The sequence below is a fragment of the Mycteria americana genome, chromosome 5 (assembly GCF_035582795.1).
Source record: "Mycteria americana isolate JAX WOST 10 ecotype Jacksonville Zoo and Gardens chromosome 5, USCA_MyAme_1.0, whole genome shotgun sequence".
Lineage (NCBI taxonomy): Eukaryota > Metazoa > Chordata > Aves > Ciconiiformes > Ciconiidae > Mycteria > Mycteria americana.
Window position 1 is genome coordinate 72,752,302 of NC_134369.1, and position 18,853 is coordinate 72,771,154.

At 44.2% G+C, this 18,853-nt stretch overlaps 1 protein-coding gene across 1 annotated transcript in view; it reads left to right on the top strand.

The window, feature by feature from the left end:
* Nucleotides 1-18,853, top strand: part of MDGA2 (MAM domain containing glycosylphosphatidylinositol anchor 2) — a 180,022-nt gene that overhangs the window by 119,965 nt on the left and 41,204 nt on the right. The window contains exon 6 of the mRNA XM_075501584.1: nt 8,261-8,409. Coding sequence (XP_075357699.1) covers nt 8,261-8,409 — 149 coding nt within the window. The remainder of the gene's footprint in view (nt 1-8,260; nt 8,410-18,853) is intronic.

An 18,853-nucleotide genomic window follows, 5' to 3' on the forward strand; every position in this document is an offset into this window, starting at 1 on the left:
TTCGAAGCAGACTTTTCTGTACCTGGAGTGGGAACCCCTTAAATCGTCTGGGATGGGCAGAGTACATATACATTTACATTTGTGCTCCAGTTAGGCATTTGAAAGTTCAGTTTGATTCCCAAATGATTCCTTCCCTGCAAGTTGCAATAAGTTAGCAAATCTGTGTATCCCTTGGGAAGAGACTTTTACTGGAGAGCGTGGGAAAGTGTCATCCCCAGGTTCATGGCGTTGGGAGCAGCAGGTATGTGGTTGTCTGTTCCTGCAGTAAAGAATTCCCTGGAAGAGCAGCCTCATCCACCTACTTTGTGGGGATTATTTATTATTAATGCTTGCACTTGGTTAGCTTTAGTACTGCTCTGCACTTAAATGCCTCTTCAGCTGCTCAGCTGAACTGTTCTGTTACGGCTTAGGCTGTCCTTTCCTGGAAACCAAAGCCCAAAGAGCCTCCTGTGGGCAGACCTGCTTTTGGTAGGGCAGGAACCCCAGCTTATGGTCTGGTGCTCTGGGCTCTGGTCCGGGCTTTGCTTTGCAGCCTGCTCTGCCTCGTTTCTCTAGGAGAAGACATATGTTTCCTTTCATATATGCAAATAAAGAACAAAGTATCTTCTCTTTCTTATTGAAAATCCTTCATAAAATATATATCCTGTAATAAACCAGAGCGCAGTAATGGGCAGCATTTTTCATGAACTCTGTGTCTCCCAGTATTTTACACAGTTAAATATATTGTTTTGTTTAGGATTTATACTCTTCATGCATTTTAAAGATAGAAAAGTCTGGAGCTGAATTTGTCAAAAGGGGAAGCATTTGTAAATCTCTGATTTTATTTTATTTTTCCTAAGCGTTTATAGCTGCTGTTATAAAGTGCAAGACACCCTGATCATGGCTTATGTTTAACTCGTGTCACGATAAGCTAAAGTGCGTCTGTGCTACCAATATGGAAGAGAGATGGCAAAGATGCATTCACGAACCACCTAACGCCAAGCAAATTAGCAGAAATAGATATGAAGATGGGGGAACATAAACAGACAATGCAAGGAAATGGTTCCTTTAGTGCTCTGTCTGCGTGTCTACTAAAGCTGTCACTGTTACTGATGCCGTGCCTGCGCAGTTACTACTGTTTGTTTCTGCATGACAAGCCAGCATAAACACTAACCCGGTACTCTGAAACTCCATCTGGGGTATGTAGTCAGCTGCTATAATTAGGGAGAGAATTTCGTTGTTCAGTTTATTGCCATTGCTTGAAATCAGCGTGTTGTGTTTGCACTCATTACAATTTAAATTTGCAGTGCATGTTCTTGATTTCTTACGTTACTTTGGAAACCATGTACTGGCAACTGAAATGAAACTATTCTTTTAGAAGATTATTTTATTTTCCTAAGTTTCTGAGGGATAAATGACCGAGCGATCTGAAAAGAACCACGGGAAGATCTCCTGTGCCTGGTCGAGGAGTTTCTTGAACAGGTACCAGTTCATGTCGCATTTGAGTAAATGCATCAATCCACCTCTGTTCAGGACAGCACTTCAGCATTTGCTGAGATCCCCGTGGTGCAATGAGATGTAGCATGAATTTAACAGTAAGCAGCTGAATTGGCTTTTCTGTTTGTTTGCTTGTTTTCTCTGAATCAGTTCCATATTGTCTTTCATACCTTTTTTGACCTTCCACTAGTAGAGAGTCGGTAGATAATATTTTGGATGTACTGCCTGGAGGAATTCTAATGCTGCACAACAGATGCTAATGACTGCAAAAGGGCTCTGTGAGTGAGAGGGGCTGTTACTGGGGAAGAGCACTGCATTTGTTCTGCAGCCCTGGCACTGGTGACAGATGATGCTTTTCCTCTTCATGATCCAGTCTCAGATTCATTATGAAATAAGTAATTACCGAAACTAGGCTTGTAACTTGATGACTCTTATCCATCAGAAAATAATGATGCTTTAACACTGTCTGCTATAGTATGCTCTTTAATACTGGTGAGCTGCTGTCACCTCATCCATACATGAGAAAAAACGTGCATGGCTGCTTATGGTTTGGTCAGCTGTTGCACATTAAATGAAAAACTAATTATTGTTTAGAACCATGGGTATACACATCGTATCAGTTATATTCAAACAAACTGCACCTTCTTGTGCATTAGTGAGTACCTGAGGAAGTCCTCCTGTATCCATGCCACGCTGGCCAGTATTTCTGTAAATCAAGAGCAGAAGTGATTAGGGCTCACAGGTCACGACGGCGCCAGAGCTGTTGAGGCAAACGGTTTTGCAAACGGCTTTGTGCCCTGTTCTCCTGCTGAAACTCAGGGATGCTCCTGTTTGTCATGGGGAGTCTTTGGGCTGGAAAGGCAGGAAGAGGCAGTGCACCTTCGCTACCTCGTTTATGAGGGTGTTTGCGATGCCATAGCTGCGGCAGAGCTTCTCGTCCTCAGAAAGTGACCCCAGCCAGCCCTGAGCCATTTCAGAGTCCCGTCCCTGGGCTGGCTTTGCTGCGGAGGAGGTTTACGTGGCAGGAGAACGGTGTTCCCGCTGCCCCCCGGGGAAACAGCTTGCTCCTTCGCTTCTGCGGAGTGCGCTGTATTCCTCTTCTCCAAATCCCACTTTTTCCATGAAACCTTCACCCAGGGACTGTTTGCTTCCTGGCCAGGCCTGGGTGCATTTCAGTGGGGTTCAGGCTGAGCAATGCAGCCCATCCCCATGGTGCACGTATGTGAGGGGAGTTTCTGCTTGTACAGTGGCAAGCAGTGCTGGTAATCTTCTGTTACTGAAGAGGGTGCACCTAGAACAAATGCAACCTGTCACCAGAAAAACGAAACACAAACTTCCGATAAAACACTTCTATGGATGTATTTTCCAAATTCATCGTTGTTAAATATATTTTTCCGTGAGCTTTCTCCACTTTACTATACAATCAGTAGTTTCTGCCTCGTTTAAGAAGCTGTACAATGCCCTGCCTGCTGCTTGCCCACAGGTGCGTGGTGGCAAACAGCAGAGCAGTGCTGGCACGTCTGTGTTGGTGCTTATTCCTGAGACACTGAGACCCGATGGTGAGCGCAGGGAAACGCTCCGCTGGACCGCAGCAGCCTCCACGCTCTGCCTGAGTTCAGAACTGATTTGCCAGCCGCCACGTTGGTTTCTCCTGCCTGTGCACATCAGTGGAGCAGCCACGCTGCTTTCGGTACAGATCCTGTCTCATCTGAAACTGGCTCAGATAACTGCTACTGTCTGCAGGCAGTAAGCTTTTTTTTTTTTTCTTCCTATGAATATACCTTTATAAGTTGTCCCTACCTGGCTGTCCACTATTTGAAGTACTCTTCAACTGAGTAAGTCCTCACACTCAATACATCTTAGAAGTGAGTGTATTCTTGTCCCACCCAGAAGACACATTAGTGTTTGGGAACCGCTACTCAGAGAGGACCTTGGGACATACGTTCCTTCGTGCCACACTGTTTAATCACAGTCATGTTCTCAGATCAATATTTCCTGAGATCTGGTATCGCATCTCCCTGAAGTCCTATTTCAGACTTTCATTGAAATTAATATGTAGCAAATTTTAACTACAGCGCTAGGGGACTCTCTTATAAAGCCTGTGGCTTCTACCTGGAGGAGGGTCCGTGGGTAGGATGTTCCCCTGGCTGCTGATCTGCTGGGCGTTAGGTAGAGATGCAGAGAATGCACCAATAATGCCCAATAAAAAAAGCCATTTGGCCTCTTGAAATTAAAGACACAAGGAGGAAAAATTGCTGCTCACTGCCAGTAATCACAGAGCTCTGCAGCGTTTCTACAATTCAGGAGCTTCAGCAGGGCTGGGATGTGCTTGCGAATCCAGATGAATGTTACCGGTGAATTGGGTGCTGGGTTTTTTTTCTTCCCCCTGTGCTAACCTGAGGAGGGAGATAGCTAAAATCCTGAACAACCCCTGTGTGCCCAGGGGTGCAGTTAGCCATAATTGGTAATTGTAGGCTTCATTTGCAGATGCGTTTAGGTTGATGGAACAACAGCGATAAATGCAGCAGGATTTGTAATTGTGCTGCTCGTGCTGGGTGGCGTCTGAAAGCGTGCCGGGGAGGAATTCACACTTTATTTTAGATGTGTAGCCTTCAAACACAAACATTTGGTCTGTCTGTTTGTGCACTTTTGTCTCGTGCAGGGGCCAGCCCAGATGAGCAAAACTTCATTCGGTCTTACCTCCCCTTACCCCGCTCCCACCCTCCCCACACACACAACCCCGACCATCTTTATTTTGCACATACTACATATTCAGAAGGTGAAAAAAATAAATGTTTTGCTAGTGATAGAAAGGAAAACAAACAATATACTCCACATCAAACTGTGCCATGTATCCTCTCCCTGGCAGAGCCCCAGGCATCACAGTTACTCGGATTCCAGCAGTGTGAGCACAGAGGGAGGGATTAATTAAAACTAGTGCATGTTAATGGAGCCCTAAACCTGGCTTCAGATGCCATAACAGACACAAAAAATATCATGGCGTTAAACTCTCCCCCGGCCCTGCTGGAGCGGCACGTCAGCGAGGGGCTGCCCTTTCCAGGGGTGCGGCACTCCTGGATGCGTAGAAGTTGCCTGCAGAAGCAGCCCGGACGTCGCCTTGCCTTTAACCCCTCGACCAACGGCCATGGCGTGCTGCTCCTCTCGCCAGCACCCTCCCGAGGACTGAGAAGAGTTTCACCGTTTTCCCCTATATATCTGAATTGGCACAGACCTGGGGTCCCTCCCGGTGCATCAAAACCCACTTCGATGGGCAATAGAGGAGTGGTCAGTTGGTCACGGCTACCTCCAGTTAGCTGAAGCCTGGCGAGGTTTGGTCCCAGGGCAGGCTGAGCTCTGCCCGCCTGTCCTGAAATGTTTTAATAAATCCTTGAATGCTGCAAAAGCTGAAGGGAGTGAGAGGAAGGCCATTTTTGCTGCCTGCACTTAAAAAGGGAAAATGATGTGAGCCAGGGAAACGTTTCCTGTACTCGGAACAAAGCAAGGGGGGTTGCTTTTGGAAGGTGAGGCTGACGTTGCTGTAGGGAAGAAGGCAGGTGCAGGTAGAGCTGGCAGCCCCAAGGGTTGCCCAGTTGGGGTATGAGGGACAGCAGCCCCACGCTCTGCGTGCTTGAGACGTCTCGGCAGGCGGGGAATATGTGATAATTCCAAGCATCACCTTCCAAGCACGTGCTCTTCCACGCACAGCCAGGGCCTGAAGCTGGCTGCTGAGCTAACCTGTACTACAGGTGGTTTCCTCCGAGTAAGCTGCTGCCTCCCCACAGTCAAGTCGTGCTCCGCCAAGGGCTGTTGCTAGGTCTCTTACACTCTTCATCATCTCTTTACTTCTCTAGTGGAGGATAACTCTCTGCTGGACAACATCACCTCTGGAAGCGGCACAGTTGGGTGGTGGGAGGCTTAGGGTGTTTGTCCAGAGTCAGAGCAAATGGTCGTGGTGATGGGGGACACCTGCCTAGCGCAGGCTGACTGCCTGTGTGTCTCATAGCTCCTGCTCCTCCAAAGGTGACGTCTGCTTTTTGTGTACTCTAAAACACTGCCCAGCTTTCTTGTACTTCTGAAGTTCGCAAGTTAAGGTCTTAATGTTGTGTTGTTAAATTTTCAGCATCTCCATTCACACCAGAAAGCTCTTCTGTTCAGAGAGATTTAGAATAATGCAACTCTTCATGAGTCCTCATTATTTCTCAAAAGGTGACTGTGTTGTTCAAGTGCCCATATTGTGACAAGTGTCTAATTATGGATCCTTTCTGTAGACCCCCAGAGATGCCATTATGGCCACCTGCAGTAGAAGGGGGAAGATTATAATTTTCATTCAGCATGAGCTTTTCTCCATTATTTCCACTGCACATAAATAAGGAAAACAAATCTTAGCGACCACTGATCCTCTTTTCATTTATCTTACATTTCATTTTTTTAAAAATAGCAGTTTTACTTTGCTTCTTGTCCTTGGAGTATTGCTGTTTGCTACTTCAACACTAGCATACCTGCTCTAGTCCGATCTAATTGAATGCGCACTTTCGTTGGGCAATCTGGCAAAAATATCTTGGCTAAAAGGGCTTTTCATCCTTTGAAAAGAAAAGCATGGCTGGAGGGGATGACATAACCAAAGATAAAAGCTTGATCAATAATCACAAGATTGGTATATATTCACATGATTTCCCCTTTGTCCCTTTTCAATTTTTGTTTTTTATGCTCTGTTCCCCTCTTCTCACTACCTTTCTGATGATTGAAATTCTCAGACTTCTAGGTCAAAATGCCTCCCCATCCATCTCTATTTACACCTGTAGATAAGAACAGTTCTGAGGAGAAAATACCTAAATACAGTGTGCATTTTGGCACAAGCTCCTAGTATCTGAATTAAAGGAGGCGAGTAATGAATGCATACCCCTCTCATAGGTCGACATGAGCAGGCAGACCACGTCTTCCCATGAGGTTGTCCTGTGTTTTTCATTGCATTTCATAATTACTCCCACTGACAAAATCCTTGCATAAATAGAAGGAGAACAGAGGTATAAGCTTTGGGAGGGGAAAGACCTAATTCTGCTTCTGTTTTTCTCTAATGACAAGTCTCTTTTAGACCTTCACAGGAGGATAACATCTGCAAATGTTTTGGCTTCCCGTGTTTCAACTCTTTTTTGCATAATTCAGGTGACAAAATATAGCATTTAACACGGAAGAGCCTGGTTTGTGTTTGCCCCCATCCTGTTCCCAATAGCATTATGCTCAAAGCATAGAAACTCCAGGGAAAGGAAGCAGAGCCGGGCAGGGCAAGGATGGAGCCGTTCCGTAAAAGACGGTCAGTCTTTGAGTTGAGGTTTTGTTCCTGTTGAAACAGACCCAGGGCAAAAAAATGGTGATTAACAACTCTTCCTACAAATCCAGCTGTTAAAACTTGTTTCAAGTCAATCCAAACCTTTTTCCTTTAAGAAACGGAAGCAATGCTGCGTTGTTGGTATGGCGTGCTAAAGAAAGATCGATGCAAAATGACTTAAAAATAGAAAACTATGATCTAGGACTCTTTGGCCTGTATTGGTGTGTGCTCTAATATTGTTTGACTTTCCTTTACCACAAATCCACTGAGGTTTTTGGGGGGTATGTTGGAATCGTGTATTCCAGTGGAGTGAAGTTCCCTCAAAGGTTTTTGCAGACACCCCTGTCCCTACCACATCTGCTCGTAGCCTGTATGAACTCAACTTATTTGCCTGTAAAGAGGTGCCTGGTGTATATGAGATGCTCTAGGATGGTGCACGCAGCTCCAGGTATGGCACTAGCAGGTCCTGGGTCCCTTATAGCTCTTGTGTCCTATCTTCCAGCCAGCCTAGATGGCTCAGCTACCCTACGGCATCTCAGATGCCACTACATGCCCACGGCTAGGCAAACAGATTGGGCACTCTCTGTCATTTTTGCTATCACAGGCAAATCGCTCTTTATGGGATACTCCAGAGGCACAAAGGCAATTTGCATGTAAAGGTGTCACTAGCATTCGTGGGTTTCAGTCAAAGGGAACTCAAATTTAGTGAATTCAAGCCATGTTTTATCATGTGTTCAGGAAATCATCTTTAGTTTTTTCATATTTGAAAGGACGAAGGCTATAATACCATTCTGGTGAAACACTCGTGTACCCAACATGCACTGTGAGATGTCATATCCCCCTGTTGTGCAAATCTGTATGCTCAGCTAAATAATGTACTGTAATAGCGTGCACATCTGCGGTGTTACGAAGGGCGGCTTGTGTGCATTTTCACTTGGGAAGCTGGAGAGGAGAAGATGTGGTGAAGGCAGCAGTTGCTGGAAATGTCCATCTTGAATTTCCAGCTCATGGATGTAATTTCGTATTATTTGTGCCAGGTACAGCAGCTGTCACTGAGTCTTTCTCTGCTCAGTGTAGTGCAGATTGTTTTGATATCTCTATTTTAGTCAGCTGGGCCATGCAAAATTAGTGCAGAGACACGTTACATCGCTCCAGCTTGCCTTTGCTAGGAGCTCAGTTGATTTTTCCCCTCCCATGGCCACAACTGGGCCCTGGATGCCACTGAGGAGTGCATTAACGATAAAGGTAGACTGTGGCCATGAATCCTTTAAAAAAGTGTATGGAGGCAAATAATTGCAAAACGTGTTTCTGGAAGAAGATATTTAACAAAATTACTCAAAACAAACACAGGGGGAGAGGGTGGTTGCAGGCTGGGTCTCAACGCGTGGCTCCAAAACTGGCTGCCTGATCATTCTCTGGTTTCTTTGTTTTCCCCGGTTTTGTTCCTGTCTCCTACAGGCAAAGCCTACGCTCCCGAGTTCTACTACGACACCTACAACCCCCTGTGGCAGAACAGACCCCGCGTCTACTCCTACAGTCTCCAGTGGACCCAGATGAACCCCGACGCTGTGGACCGCATCCTTGCCTATCGCTTAGGGATTAGGCAGGTGAGGAAAGAAATTCGTTCGTGCAGGACGTGCCTTTTGAGCGCTGACCTCTGTGAGGACTGCCGAGCCTTTATTTAGTTTTGTTTTGTTCTATTTTATTTTATTTTACTTTATTTTATTTTATTTTATTTTATTTTACTTCGGTTTACTTTGGTTTATTTTATTTCATATCTTTTTTTTTTTAATCTTACTTATTTTTTTCCTCCTTCTTTTCATCTTCTGTGAGTACAGAGTTGTTTCTCCTCCTTCTGGAAAGTTTGCTGCCATCTTGCAGAAGTAGTCCTCTGCCACTTGCAGATCCTGGAAACTAATTTGCACGTTTGCAGTGTGAAACGCAGAGATTAAAGAGCTGTTCCTCAGAGGGTTTGCAGAGGCTGTGGCTCAAGATATGCTAGAAAGATTACATGAAAGAAACTTGCAGTGAAATTAAACTTTTTATCTCTCTGTATGTATCTATATATCTTTTATTAGATCTCCCATGTAAATAGATAAATATAGGGATAGCTGTAGCTTTCCTGCAGAAACATGTGGTGATCCTTGAGAACTGAGATATCTTTCTTGACCACATTAAAGCCGATCACACTTGTGTCTTCATAGATTCACTGTGAACTTTTCAGTGGGGATTGGCACTGTTAAGGAAGCGTGGGACCAACCCACTTGCAGAGGAATTGTTAAATTAACGTAGCCATCCCCATTAATTTTCCCTTTAACAATTTTAAAATAAAAATATCATCTTTCTTCTTTGAAGGTTAGTGCTACAAAGCTTGAATTTTAATACACAATTAAAGTGAAAGAACCAATCTGTGCGTTGCTTAAACTCTCATTAAATGGCAACACTTCTGCTTACTCCCCTTCGCGGGGCAAAGTGATCTTTGGACTTGCACTTTCCTACAGCAAAGCCCATACAAAATCTCACAATTTTCTGTTCTAAAGGCAGGAAATTGTTGTGCCATAACACTTGTTTGCGATCCTGTCTAGAGTCTGTCCATGCCAAACACTACAAGCGTGCCAGAGACTGACACTGAGAGCTTGGGTTTTGGCATTGCTAGGCTTTCTCAAGGAAAAATACATGGTTTGAAAATAACACTCCTTGCTATGAACACCTCCTGGGCCACCACGTCCACCTCCGAGTCACATCTTACCAGTTGGGCTGCCAGCTTTGGTCTGGCTCAGCCGTGCGCTGGCAGAGGCGGCTGCCGTGCCGTGCCGTGCCGTGCCGTGCCGTGCCGTGCCGTGCCGTGCCGTGCCGTGCCCGGTCAGGGTTGCAGGGCTCCCACCACCCCGGCTCCTGGGCACGTGCCCCCGGCTCCCACTCCCAACCTGGACCTGCTGCAATCAAATTAAGATGTTTTGCGGCTTACTCATGAGAATCCATCTGATATTGTTTTGGTCTTGTTTTATAGTCTCCTGTTAAGCTTGCTTTTCTTTAAATAATACCACAACTGATTGATTTAGAAAGTATAAGTTTGGATATTCATTTCCTGAAATAATAGTTTGTGCAGGGAGAAAGAGATCGGGGATTAAGACAGAGTCTTGAAGACATATTTTTTTGAAAATGTGAGTGCAGAAAGTATTTTGTTATCTGACAGATCTCCTACTAGGATGAGCTTTGTAAGCTGCAAAATAAATATACAATTTGATCATGTTATTTATGCTGAGCGGATGGGGTTTTTTGCTTGTATAACTTCCGTGGTAGTTGTGGAGTCGGCTGGGACGCGTCCAGGGAAGGGCTTTGATACCTGGAGGGCGCTGGCTCTCCTTCACTCAGAGTTTGTCTCTGCCTGCATCTAACCAGTTTGAAATGAAAATCGGTGACTTTTAATACATGTTTATGCAACTGTTTGCATCATTGGGCACAAATCAGTTCCGTTATTCCCAGTACCCAAGAGGAATTAGTAAATTAAAAAAAAGAATTTGCTGAAGTAAAAGAATATATAATGAAATTAATTGCATTAAGATTTTTAGCTTCTTTTTTCCATTTCATTTTAATTCACTTTTAATTATCTATTTATATAATTATCTAGAGTTATTTTACTCTAATTCCTTTGACAACACTCTCTGTCAGGCTAATCAAAATATTTTCCTTTCGTCTCTCTGAAGCCACATTTAACATGTGGATGATTTAGAACCTAGTGAGCCGTCCAGACACGCTTGTCCATTATTGCAGTGATTCCCCCCGAAACAGGGGTGATAATTAAACTCCTTATTTGTTTTGACACCTCTTGGTACTTGCTACCAGCAGTACTACTTGCTACTCGCTACTTCCGAATTGTTTGTGTTTAGATAGTTTATTTGACTTAGCAATGTATTTTTAACTGTGTTTTGCTATTGCTTTATTTAATAATAAAAGCGGGGATGAGCATCCAGAAAACACCGCTCACGTCTGTGCAAAGTGCATGGCGGAAACAGGGCGCGAGGGTTTCCAGGTGAAAGTGAGGGTCTGAGCTGGAGGGCAGCCTGCAGCCCAGCATGCTGCTATTGTAAAAAGTGACTGCTCTTAATGTTTGTTTTAATCTCCTAATGCATCGCAAAACACTGCCGGTGGGCTGTGCGGTGGGTCAGTGTGTTGGTATCTGCCTGTGATTCGATTAACACCGTTACCTTTATCTGATCAGTAAATTGCTTTTGTATTAAGAATGCTAACATCGGAGCCCAAGCTTCGCTTCCTCTTTACCTGACCTGTACATTGCTGCTTCACTTGAGACAGAATCCAGGCAGTATTCTGGGAATATTTAGTTGATAGCAGGTTGAGGCTTGCTGAATTTTCTGTGGAATTGTTGAAGTCTGACATATGGACAGTATTTTTAATGTCATTTTATAAAAACAAGAGTTTTTTATGAGATGCAGAGTGATTTAGCTCCATTTTTGCATTTGCCAGGTGGCTGTAGAAAGCAACGCAAAGGATGTGCTTAATAATGAAACTTTTAAAGGGCAAAGGAGGCTGGTAATAGAATGTGGCAGACTAGGGATTTTCCTTAAAGGCAAATTGTTCTGCTAGGAGTAATGAGATTGTACAGCGTCGTAACAACAGGGAAGTATCTCCACTGGTTGGCATGTAGTGAGGTTGGAGAGCTGGAGATGTCTCTGCCTTGACCCGCTCAGGCAAGCAGAGTTTTGAAAAGTTTTGCTGGCAACAGAAACTACCAGAGAGAAATGTCCGGTGCCAGAGGTATCGTGCAGGCAGAACGCCGGTGGAACAGAGATGCTGAAGCAAAAGAGCTGTGCCGTGCTGGGGGGGACGTATGCAATGAAAACATTTCAGTCCTGTTTACGTAGAGCTACGAGCAGGAGGTACGAGCTATTTCACCGTGGACGCCAGGAACAGCTGTTGTGCTATCGGGACCTTCAGGATTTTGTGGTTGCTTTGTAACAGTGAAAATACATGTTTTAAGAACAAAATTAATCAATTTGAGAAATGAATTGAAAATCTGTAAGAATCACTGCATTTATATGCTTGTTATCTATATGTCTTTCATTAAGATCATTGCGTAGCTCTCCTCCCACCCCTATATTTAAAGCTACAAACTGCATATCCAGCACACTGATGGTGAGCAGAAGTTTGTTCCGTCGAGTTTGTCCTGCTGACATGGTAGTGTGTGACAGATGCTCCCTCCTGGGAGAATCAGGGAGGAACAGGAATTATTTAGAGCACTTTGCTTTCTGCTTAAGCCCGTACACTCCTGTTGTTGCCTTCTGGGGATTCATTCTGTGCTTAACGTTATTTTTTAACAAGCACAAGGCTCTTGGCTGCGTTTCTAGTTGATGCAGCACATGGACAGTCACTTCCCGGTGTTGGGTTTTAATCGGCTTTGAGGATGCTGAGCTGCAGTATCTGCCAAGCCTGCTGTGACAGAGCATCTAGCCGCCAAGCAGCGCACACGGCTGTGCTCCTCTTTAATTGAACAGTGACAAATAACTGTTTTAAAAAATGAAGCACTAAGTAAATGGCCATGGAGTTTACGTGTTGAGTGAGTGCAAGAGCTGCTGCTCGTGCGCTTTGACAGCGCTCAGAGCCCTCAAGCATGTCTCGAGGAGACAGCATAGCTCTGCAGTATGCATCCAGGCCCTGTCCCTCCAAGGAGTTGTTACGGATGTGGTCTTCTCCTCATGGAAATTTCTGGCTTGTTTGCTTAGAAAAAAAAGCATTTAGTTGATGAGATAATAGCAAGGAACCTGGTCTGATTTGCAGTTCTTGCAAGACCAGTCTAGACAATTTTGGCAGGGTAAAAGGGACTTGAAGTGGTTGGTCCCTTTCCCAAAAGGAGGAAAGCCCTTGAGGACAACAGATTCAGTCTGTGGCCAGTCCTGCTGCCAACCTTTGGCATAAAGAAAGATTCAGAAGGTGGCAGAGAAATACCACAATGTATATAATATCTACTTCTCTTGGGCCACTGGAGCCATAGGAAGGAAAGATTAAAGCATTCCTTTCACTACTGTGCGTTCTCCTGTGTGTTGACCAAATTTAGGAAGCATAAAGGTGGTGGACAGCTACCCTGGTACATCTGGGCACGTGCAAGCACATCTGCCGTCTGAGTTCCCCATGCCAAAGAAGGGAAAGAAAGAATTGAGCCCATCCATTTCCCCCCAGTTTTTGTGAGCTTTTTCCAGACTGGCAATGAGAGGAGGACACGTTCTAGAGCACGTGTCTGATGAGGAGCGGCTGAGGGAACTGGGGTTGTTCAGCGTGGAGAAGAGGAGGCTGAGGGGAGACCTCATCGCTCTCTACAACTGCCTGAAAGGAGGCTGTCGAGAGGTGGGGGTCGGTCTCTTCTCCCGGGTAACAAGTGATAGGACAAGAGGAAATGGCCTCAAGTTGCGCCAGGGGAGGTTTAGACTGGATATTAGGAAATTTTCCTTCACTGAAAGGGTTCTCAAGCCTTGGAACAGGCTGCCCAGGGAAGGGGTTGAGTTGCCATCCCTGGAGGTATTTAAAGGACGCTTGGCTGAGGTGCTTAGGGACATGGTGTAGTGGTGGTCTTGGCAGTGTTAGGTTTACGGTTGGACTCGATGATCTTAAAGGTCTTTTCCAACCTATACAATTCTGTGAGTCTGTGATTCTGATCCAAGGGCAGCACATCGTTCTAGTCCATCAGAGTATCAGTAGCAATCTTGCCACTGCTGCTGCTGAAGCAGAAATCTGAATGCAGATCGGAGCAGAAAAATAAGAGATGCATGGAGCCTAAATGAAGGTCCATTTGAGATGCTCATTTATGATTACTGCAGTCTTGTATGGCAGAGTAAGTTGGAAATTAGGGATACAGCCAGAGCTGGGTATAGTCAAGAGGAACAGGTAGAAGTCTACGATTGCTTGTTGGTAGAGAATGGAGCAATACATTTCATGCTTGAAGATACAGGTCCACATTGTCTGTTGCAGTGGCCAAAAGCTATAGTATTATATTAAAAATACAAGGCTTTTGACACGTTTGTGTTCTGTGAGTACAGCTGTCAGACACACAGGCATGCGTTTGCAGTGAATTAGGGCTGAGAGTCCACCCTCTTCTTGGTGGTGCTCGGTAACCATGGCCCATTGCCTCTGTGGGACCATCTCTCTCTCCAGTCCTCTTTCTCTGGGGCTTGCTTTATTTTTCTTAATATTCCTGGAATAGGGCTGCCAGACTCCACCCTGTATGAATCACCTGAACAGGGTTACACATTTCTGTCAGATACTGCTTCTTGTCAGCTACCTTGTCACTAGGGTTAAAATAAAGGCACATCTCAGGCACAAGAGGATAATTTAATGGTAGGAAAGCAGGACACAGGAGAAACTTGTTCGGCATTTTAAGCATTGGTTAAAGAGAAGTTGAGAGAAACTGGCACAGCAAATGCTAGAAAAGTTATTTGAGGAAAAAAGTGGATCTTGGTTTAACGACGTATCAGGGAAGCCAAGAAGGTCAAAAAGGGAGAGGAAAGGTCCCGGGAGATGAAGTGGAGTCACAAGAATAGAAAAGTGCCATTTTTCTGCCTATGGAGTGAAAATGGAAATAGATGAATGGAAATTGTTATTTACTGAAGTACTGTATTTAGAATTAAAGTCACTTATGAGAAATTTATTTATTTTAGCACACTCAAGGCCCCCACCTGATGGGCAGTAATTCTCCAGATGTTCCTTCTATCAGGATCATGGTGCTGTCATCACACAATCTACTGCTAAGGGAAAGATGTTTGCAAGCTGGGTATTTTCATTTGGTTGGCTATAGAACATGTAAAATAGCTATACATCAACATGTACACAAAAATTGTATTCAGAACCATTCAAAAATAATTACTCACATCTGTAGTAATTAATTCCAGGGGAGGAAGTGAGGGAGTTGAAAATTCACATGTATATTGGAATATTTCTATGTTGTTTTCATGAAAAATTTTAAGCTGCCTTCTACAGAGGGATATAAGCTGTCCTGAAGATTTCACAGTGTGCATTTCTCTCTGGAAGTCTAAACAAGGCTTTGCTGTTTTTCCTGTTATGTCTGCACTTGTGAAATTAGACAGAGAGAGTTTGGCAAAAAAACGAGTGCAACATGCAAAGGCACGTTTCTTATTGATTTTCTTGGGTTTGGTAAGTTGAATTAGAGAAGCAATGGTTCTGTTTTACAATTTTCAGTTTGCAATACTGATATCTCCTGTGCTTATTCTTCACAAGACTGAGGCTGGCGTTTCAAAATAGCAAGCTGAGGGCTTTCATTTGAGATTTGTACCAAATGCTTTTAATAGCCATTTAAAAATGGTTACATCTCCCAATCTTCGGATAGATTAGGCAAATGCTTATGTATAATTCTGAAAAAAAAAAAAAAAAAATTCTACTGATTACATCTTAGGAAATTCAGAGGTAGAAGTTATATACATAAATACATTTTTTTCTGTCAGGTCCTGACGTTCTGACTTTGATCCCAGAGATGCTCCTGACTGTAAACACCCTCCCTGGCCCGGGAGTTAACTGTGCACCTCCAGAATACCTTGTCTGGGAGGCTGGGGGCTGTATTTTCTAGAGATGCAAACAGAAAACATCCCAGGCAGAGCAGTGCCCATTCACATTACCACAAAATGTGGACTGTAAAACTAAACTCCCTTTCCTCAAAAAACTTTACAGGCAAAATCTGACATATTCATTTGATCCAAGCAATTACTGCCTGCTGGGACTGCCTTGGTTTGATTTTCATTATATAAGCATAAACTCCTGCTATTTCATTGCTAATTTTAATACCTGATTTATATTAACTATTTAGCCTGGTTTCTCAGGGAAACAAAGCACACAAGCATGTCCTAAAGTTACTCCCTGTGATCTCTGAACCCAGCTCTTCATTTTGGCCAGATCTGATGGGGAAGAGAGGTGCAGGAGCCAAGGAGGGTTCCACCAGTGTTGTGAAAGCACGTGAAGCGATCAAGGAGAAAGATGTAATTATGGAAAAAAAATGAAGAGTAGGGTTGCGTTAATCAAGAAGAAAAAAACATGAACCTGGGGCAGGATGTATGAATTCCCTAGCTTCATAGCAAGCTCTGTGGATCACCCTCCTTGGATACCTTGCATTTTTGGGCAATACCTAATCTTTCTCTTCAGGATGTCTCAGGCGTGTCCATACATTTCTCTGTGTATATTTATACATTGCAGGAGGCAGAGATCTCTATTGCCCAGTCTCCTTCTTGACTTTAGCCAACAGTGGCAAAGTAGTAATTCTCTAAAGGACCAGTCCTGCATGGGAAGGCGGAGGAGGTTATCACGCTCTTGTGCTTGAAGCAGTGACGGTGACATAAGCTGAGGCTTTCGTTGCACGTTTCCCTTCAGTGATAAAAAAATACACACTTATTTGTACTCAGGAGCATGTGCTGTCCCCCAACATTGCCAAAATCAAGTCCCATGCCGTAGCCTCAGCCTGTGCATGGTGGTCACACTCAACTTCCGTTTATTCCGTCTCAGCAGAAAAATCTGCAATATGAATTGATTACTGCTGAAAAATGCAGTGTATCAGTCAAACTTTAGGAGAGACGCAGGAGAAAATGGAGTAAACTGAAGAGCAATTTAGAGAGAGAAATTACTCAAGCTGGAGGAATTTGTTTTATTAAAGGAGTTATTTGCTTTTCACTACGTTTAGACCCTTGTGGTAGGGTTGAGACTCCCCGTCCTGGTGCACCTGAGCGTGCGCTGAAGCACAGCGCTGGCTTTGCGTGCTGCAGCCAGAGCCGCAGGGGGAGTGCCTGAATTGCACGGATCTTCTGCACCATCAAACAAGGGGGTGCTTTTCTTTAAATTGTTGAGCCGTGTATGGGCACCCCTCCAGCAGAAGCTGGGCCCTTGATGAAAACGTGCTCCACTTACAGTGCAAACAGCGGAGGAGCAGATAAGATGGGATGTATGTTTTCGTGCCTGCTTTTTCACCCCGCTGCTGTGTGGTTGTCCAATGAACGCAAACAGCAGGCTGTCAGGGTTTTGATGCTGATCAGATCCAGGTTTAAAATGAAAAATATGATTACTTGGAAATATTTTTCAACACGCTGCCTTATTCTTCATATAAATTCCTGTAATGCAAGACTGTTTAAAAAAAAATCTGTAAATGACAGCGATGGTTTTCTTGTTAGTGTTGATTTCATATGGTCATACAGTTGTTCAGAAATATAAAGGATTTGCAAAAATGAAAACTAACAGAGAAATAGAACAATGAAACTTTGAAAATTGAAGATCTACATAAAAACTATGGCATATGTCCTTAGGCAAATGCATGACAATTAAGACTTGTGTGTCTGGCATGCAGCATGCTTTTTGTCATAGTAAAATACAGCATAAAGAAACTTTTGAAGAGGCCTTTGAATGTTACAGAAATTTAATTCTGATGAAGGATACATTCTGTTTATTGAAGATAGTTTCAGAGAAGCATCAATTCCTAAGAATCATAAATAAATCGCATAGTATATTGCAGGTACCCTCTTAAAATATATTAGGCTATCAGGATGAAACTTAGCAATAGCTGCACTTGCTCAAGGCATAGTTCCTTTATCCCAAGAGTTTATCTGCACCCCAGACAAGCCACGGGTGCTGAAGGAGAGGTGCAACCCAAAGGGGAATGGAGGTGGAAAGTTCTCTGAGCCAAAGGTTGTCCCTCAGCTGTGACATTTTGTGTCCCCTCACGTACCGTTCTTCCCTGAATTGGTTGAGTTCCCTTTGGACTATTTGCACTTGTGATCTTCGTATCATCCCACATCAGTGAGTTCACTGCTGCCACTGCCCCTTGCATGGAAAGTGAGCATCTCCCCTGGCACGCGTCATTCACGCACACAGAAGTAGCTTGAAGAACACTATTTCTGACATCATCAAGTGTCCCAAAACTAAATAATGCCAGAATAGAGCTGTTTGACCCGCTGAATAAGTATTGCTCACTGAATCAGCTTCACCTCTTTCCCTATGACTGTTCCATATGTCTCTTTACGTCTTCTTTGCTCTCCCACCTTCAAGACCTGTTCTAAAGATAAATTTGCTCTGTTCTTCCTGTGTCGGTAGGATACAGCTGTGCCTTATTTCATGGGCTGTAATGAACTTATTTTCACAGTATTCCTTTGAGACAATTTTATGAAGCTGAAACATAGAGAAAGGTCAGAAATACTCACTGCTAGTAGGGCTCGCTTTGGGAAAGGGATTTTACCTCTGCATATTTAAAGACAGCATCAAGATTCACGCTCAGAGACGCTTCACCTGAAGTCTGGACGTCCCATGTCACCGAGAGCAGATGCGGTCACGCTCATGCTGGACTTCTTTGTGCAGTGTTTCCCCTCGCCACCCTCCTGAGACATCTCTCCATTTCCCTAGGCTTTGCATCTGGTATTCTGGGCAGGTTATCTGCAAATTCAGCACTGCGGCCAGGTGACGGGAGGGCAGCGGCAGCCCGTGGTAAAAATGTTAAAGAGCGTGGCAAAAGAGCTTAGACTCCAAGGGAGGCAATGGTCTTCACCACCAAACTCAAACAAGAACTTGGAGTTTCACTGCACGATACTTCACAGTGAAAAAAGTCCAGTTAGTGTTTTTTCTGTTGGCCAAGTATTGAGTATTTGCTGTATTTCTGGTCTTTGGTAACAAATGGAAGTGCTCTTGAGTGGCAAAGGAAGCTGTCACACCTCTTAGCGTCTCCCCTCTGCACTGGGATGAGCAATTCTGGCAACCTGTAAAGGGAATATTTATCTTCTGAGCTTCCTGACCTGTTTCTAAGGCCACTCAGGTTGAGTAAGTATCTGCACGTCTAGACGGTGCATGAACTGAAACTATTAAATCTGTTTGAGGTCTGCCTGGATTTTCCCAAGTGCCGTTAATGAGTGCATTTACCAAATGAGCGCTGCAGATCTTCAGGTGTAAAAAATAAAAATTAGATGAATTGCCTACTTACCAATGATCAAAGCTGAGACTTCACCAACGTGGCTCCCCATGAGCAGCCTTAATGACTGCATAAGGGACAGCCGGTGCAGGACA